We start from the raw sequence: 6,322 nt of genomic DNA on the forward strand, positions 1-6,322 counted from the left end.
AAAAAGAAGTTTCAGGTTCCTATGTAGATGAATATTTAAATGTTTTCATGTTTGAGTTTATATATGAGTACTTTTCTTAATTGTTTATGTAACATTTCACTAAAGAATATTTTCCTATCGTTGTAAATATTTAAGTCTTTTTAAATTTTTTTTCCTCTACTTTTTTTTTTTTTAATTACTCTGAAGGTATTTGGTAGCCTTAGGTTGCATTAAACCCCTTTGTGACCTATTGACTGTTATGGATTCTAAAATAGTCCAAGTGGCTTTAAATGGACTTGAAAATATTCTACGTCTTGGAGAACAAGAATCTAAGCAAAATGGAATAGGCATTAATCCATACTGTGCTCTCATTGAAGAAGCATATGGTAAGCAGTCAGTTCAAAATTTATCATTATAGTCAATTCTTTTTGTTTTTAATTGCTGTTTAACATTATGTTGGTTTTAGGTATACAAGATAATGATTCAATATTTGTATATGCTACAAAATGATTACCATAGTAAGTCTAGTTACCAACCATTATTGTACATAGGTATAAAGATTTTTTCTTGTGATGAGCACTTTTAAGATTTACTCTCTTAGCAACTTAATAAATATGTAATAAAATATTCTTAACTGTATAGTCCCCATACTGTACACTATATCCCCATGACTTATTTATAACTGGAAGTTTGTACCTTTTGACCTCCTTCATACCTATTTTGCCAACTTCTTCACGGCAACCACCAGTTTGTTCTCTGCCTCTAGGAGCTTGGCATTTGTTTTTGTAGTTTTGGATTTGACATATAAGTGAGATCACATGGTATTCGTCTTTCTTTGTGTGACTTATTTTATTTAGCATAATGCCCTTAAGGTCCATCCGTGTCGCACATGGCAAGATTTCATTCTTTTTATGGCTGAATGATATTTTATTATATACATGTATACCACAATTTTTTAATTCCTCTTCCATCAGTAAATACTTAGGTTGTTTATATATCTAGGCCACTGTAAATAGTGCTGCAGTGAACATGGGGGTGTGGGTATCTTTTCTAGTTAGTGTTTTTGTTTTCTTTGGATAAATACCCAGAAAAGGAATTGCTAAATTATATGGTGGTTTTTTTTTTTTTTTTTGAGTAGTTTAATTTTTTGAAAACCCTCTACACGGTTTACCATAGTGGCTGCATCAGCTTACATTCCTACCAGCAATGCACCAGGGTCCTGTTTTCTTCACATCAGTGCTTGTTATTTCTAGTCTTTGAGAACTGATTCTAACAGATGTGAGGTGATATTTCATTGCAGTTTTTATTTATGTTTCCTTGATGATTAGTGAGGTTGAACACCTTTTCAACCTGTTGGATATCTGTGTTCTTTGGAAAAATATCTATTCAGATCCTCTGTCTGTTTTTTAACCAGATAGTTTGTTTTTGGTGTTGAGTTTTATGAGTTATTTATATATTTTGGGTATTAACTCCTTAAAGTATATGATTTGCAAATATTTTCTCCTATTCTGTAGGTTGTCTTTTCATTTTGTTGATGGCTTCCTTTGCTGTATGCAAGGAACAGTAACCTTGCGTTTTAGTTTGATGAAACCTCACGTGTTTATTTTGACTTTTGTTGCCATTGCTTTTGGTGTTAAATCCAAAAATTGCCAAGACCGATATCAAAGAGTTTATCAGCTGTGTTTTCTTTTGGGAGTTTTAGAATTTCAGATCTTACATTCAAGTAATCCATTCAGGGTTTGTTTTAGTGTGTGGCCCAGTTTCATTCTTTTGTATGTAGCTGTCCAGTTTTCCCAGCACCATTTTATTTATGTTTATTTATTTTTGAGAGAGAGAGAGAGAGAGAGAGAGAGAGAGAACAGGGGAGGACAGAGGAAAGAGACATAGAATCTGAAACAGGCTCCACTGTCAGCACAAAGCCTGATATGGGGCTTGAACCCACAAACTGTGAGATCATGACCTAGCCGAAGTTGGTCACTTAACCCACTGAGCCACCCAGGCGACCCCCCAGCACCGTTTTTTTGAAGAGATTATTATTTCCCATTGTATGTTACATTCTTTGCTCCTTTGTTGTAATCTGATTGATGTTATATGTGGGTTTCTTACTGGGCTCTCTGTTATGTTCCATTGATCTGTTTTTATGCAACTAAGTTTTGATTATTATAGCTTTGTCATATAGTTTGAAATCCAGGAGTATAATGCCTCCAGCTTTGTTGTTTTTAAGATTGCATCTGGCTATTTGGGGTTTTATGTGGTTCAGTACAAATTTTAGGATTGTTTGTTCTATTTCTGTGAAAAGTACCATTGGAATTTTGATATGGATGATATTGAATCTGTAGATTGCTTTGGATAGTGTGGACATTTTAACAGTACTAATTCTTCCAACCCATGAGCACAGAATATCTTTCCATTGATTTGTGTCGTCTTCGGTTTCTTTCATTATAGTTTTCAGTGCACAGGTCTTTTACCTCCTTGGTTAAATGTATTCCTAGGAATTTTATTCATTTTGATGTACTTGTAAATGGGATTATTTTTTAAATTTCACTTTCTAATAGTTTGTTATTAGTTTATAGACATGTAGTAGATTTTTGCACTGTTTTTGTATCCTCCTACTTTACTGAATTCATTGATTAGTTTTAACTATTTTTTTGGTGGAGTCTTTAGGATTTTCTATTATAAAACCATGTCATCTGCAAATGATGATAGTTTTACTTCTTCCTTTTTGAATTAGATGCCTTTAATTTCTTTTCATTGCATAATTGCTCTGGCTAGTACTTCCAATACTATCCTGTAATAATACAATTGAAGAGGTTCATCTGTAATCAAATGAAAAGATTTTCAGTATCACTGAGACTTGTGTGTAGATTGTTTTTCTTGGAAGCAATGAAATGAAGTGCTATAGATTCTGCTTATCTTGTAAAAATAGACATTTTCAGTTTCACTTATAGGTTGTACTTTTGGTAAATCATATAATAGATGCACTGGATTTGCAAATAGTATTCATTCCATATTGGTTATCTTCTGGTTCGTTCTCTGAGATAATGTGTGTGTGCTAGTTTGCTCACCTTTTGGTGTGTTTTTGTTTTGATGCTTTCCATTTTTGTGCCTTTTATTTAGCATAATTACTTTGGAAAGGACCTGTGGACTTACATAATCTAAAACTGTCATTTTAAAATTGAGACACTAAATTACAAAGGAACCAAACTATTTGGGCAAAATCACACAGCTAGCAGAGTGAAGACTGTGATGTTTTTACCCCCAGGCCTGTGCTGCTTCCTCATACCGCACTGCCTCATGCTCTCATTCTTAAAGTTTAAGGCATAAATGGTGTTAGCTATCAGTATATGCAAAAAATCAGATAAAAATAACAGCCCATTGCTAGTGAACTGACAGATGCTGTGGATTCATTATTTCAGTGCAAATTTATGTTGAAACCTGTGTAACAATTTTCTATATATATGTATATAATAGGTCTGGATAAAATTGAATTTCTGCAAAGCCATGAAAATCAGGAAATTTACCAAAAGGCTTTTGATCTGATTGAACATTACTTTGGTGTAGAAGAAGATGATCCCAGCATTGTACCTCAGGTGGATGAAAATCAACAACAGTTCGTGTTTCAGCAGCAGGAAGCACCAATGGAAGGGTTTCAACTTTAACTTGGTGGGGGAAAAATTAATGGCTAGAAAGGGTAGTTTCAGATATCTCTTCTTTGTTACAGTGTCAGTAGGAATGTTTGGTGTGTTTTTACTTAGAACAGAAAAGAAAAAGTTGATGCACTTTTAAAAAGCAAAACAAAAGTTTCCATTCGGATGCAATCTTTTGTTATAGTTTTGTTTTTATTTTGGTGTACCTGTATTTGTGTTTCTGTTGTTTTATCTATTTTTTGTATCTACTTGTGAACAATTAAATACATATAAAATTATTTAATAACTTAAGCTTGAAAAGGAGAACTTTGGTAAAGTGTTACATAATGGTTCTGAATTTTTTCTAGCATCTTGGAAACTGCGCATTAGCAGTTTTGCGTTAGCAGAATTGCATTCTGGCAGTAAGTCTGACATGCCCAATCTATTAAATCTACCTCTATCTTGAAGCAAAAACAAAAAAGCTTCAGAAGCATGAAATAGTGTAAAAGCTAAATTAGAATGTGAAAATATCTGTTACCTTAAATTATAAATCACTGTGCTGTAGGTTATACTTTGCAAAAAAAAAAAAAAGGTTACAACAAAAAAACCTGTAAAATTTATTTATAAAACATAGAAGTATTGTACTGATAATCAATTAAAATGTGGCAATTGTGAAGAGAAAAGCTGTTCTTCATGTTGAACACATTAAAATGATTACACAACATTTAATATTTGTTTTTAACATACAAATGCTATTAATATTATATTTTGTATTTTGACCAAATATGCTACCATTTTTGAAATAGTGTTTTATTATTTTTTCACTCTTCATTTTAAAAAGCATCATGATAGAGATGCCATCATGAATCTAAAGTAGTGCTGCATAGCAAAATAATACTGTAATTCTTTCTCTGATTTTTCAGAGCAGTAATTGAAAAGTTTCACTTTCTGTGTAATAATAAACTTGGGTACTTGAATGGCAAAATTATCCTGAAGAAATCACCTTGTTATGTGTTAAATTTTATTACATGCACTTAATGTTTGGACACTAAAGGATGACACTAGTGAAAATTGCTAAGGATTCTTTAATGTAGTTGAAATCTGTATTAGGGATTTTTTATTTCATAATACAGAGAGGGTCATACCGCTGCTTGTTGTAAATCAGTGTATTAGATTACATTTGTAGCAGATCGGTCAGTATAATGTATCTGTTTTACCTATTAACAGCAAAAACCTCTTCAAACTGTGAAGCTTTTAAAAAAAAGTTTCAATGGGAAAATTCTATTTATTTATAGATACATATGTATATGGTGTCTGTGTGTTGTTCTCACAGTGCTGTACTTGTTAGAGCTTTCTAAGCAGATATGGTACTGTTGAACTGCAGTCTTTTCATTTATGGTTATATGCAGGCTATTTACATTTCCAATTATATACCTAAAATACTTATTTAAAAATTAGTATACAACTGTCTTAAGATGGGAACTAAAGCATTTTTGATATGATCCATAGTCTATTCTGTAAAGAAAGATTTCATTTATGATAGCGTTTATAATGTTTCTGCTGGAAATCAGAGGCATGTTACAAGAAGAAAATGTATATAGGAGTACTTTTAAAACTTAGTATGACACTTTGTAAATTATGTATCATGAAACCGTGCTTTTGGCAAGACACTTAAAACCTACAGATATAAAATACAGGTTTAAATGGTGTCCATAATGCTGACTGTATCTGCCAAACCTCTTTTATATATTGTTAAGTAGAGGATTGTATCTGTGCCCTTTTTATTGTGGTGGAAGTTATAAAGTTGAGTAAAAAAAGGTTTTTGTTGTTGTTGTGTTATGTGTATTCAAAAGAACAGGGTAGTTATATCAAAGATTACCAAATTGATGGTGAATTTATGAGGTAAACTCTTTGTGGTACAGATGGTTCTAAGTATCAGGTGACAGGGTATTCCACTCTTTGTAATCAACCGAACTTAATAATGCAGTATAATTCATAAACTAACCAGCTGTGCCTGCTTTTATTTTGAGGACCCTATAGTCATATTAATGAATATCAGAGTCAAGTCTTTCAAACAAAGTAGTTCTTATGAAAGGAAACATAATATATGTGTGTGTACACACCCTCACACATAAGATGATTTTTGAGGGGGCAATTTTTAAATTTTGCCAGTGAAACCTTATATCTCTAAATACAGAATATGACCATATTATAAGCATCTAAATATAAAATTGTATTTAGATCTGTTACTTGGATAATTAATTTGATTAGATTTGAATGCAAGGAGTAGTATCTAATAGTTGGGACCAGCTATTGACATGGTGATGACTTTATTGAACCAAGACTAGCAAATACTTTGTTATTAGAATTTTTTAATATATGTCAACTCCTTTCAAATATAATTTTTAAAATGCTTCAAAATATATTTTCATTATTATTCACTGACCTTTATGGAAAAAAAAATTGACTTTCTTTCCTAATAAGACTTCTTCTATTTAAATCCAAGAGAAACTGTGCCAAAAAAAAAAAAAAAAAAAAATTAGGGGCGCCTGGGTGGCGCAGTCGGTTAAGCGTCCGACTTCAGCCAGGTCACGATCTCGCGGTCTGTGAGTTCGAGCCCCGCGTCAGGCTCTGGGCTGATGGCTCAGAGCCTGGAGCCTGTTTCCGATTCTGTGTCTCCCTCTCTCTCTGCCCCTCCCCCGTTCATGCTCTGTCTC

At 32.7% G+C, this 6,322-nt stretch overlaps 1 protein-coding gene across 3 annotated transcripts in view; it reads left to right on the forward strand.

Annotated features, from left to right (window-relative positions):
- The window catches only part of KPNA5 (karyopherin subunit alpha 5), a 42,126-nt gene extending 36,100 nt beyond the window's left edge, over nucleotides 1–6,026 (forward strand). For all 3 annotated transcript variants that reach the window (XM_023254279.2, XM_045057941.1, XM_045057940.1), the window contains exons 13-14: nucleotides 187–365; nucleotides 3,451–6,026. In XM_023254279.2, coding sequence (XP_023110047.1) covers nucleotides 187–365; nucleotides 3,451–3,638 — 367 coding nt within the window. In that variant the 3' untranslated portion in view covers nucleotides 3,639–6,026. The remainder of the gene's footprint in view (nucleotides 1–186; nucleotides 366–3,450) is intronic.
- The last annotated feature ends 296 nt before the right edge of the window (nucleotides 6,027–6,322 follow it).

The sequence above is a fragment of the Felis catus genome, chromosome B2 (assembly GCF_018350175.1).
Source record: "Felis catus isolate Fca126 chromosome B2, F.catus_Fca126_mat1.0, whole genome shotgun sequence".
NCBI classification, from domain to species: Eukaryota; Metazoa; Chordata; class Mammalia; order Carnivora; family Felidae; genus Felis; species Felis catus.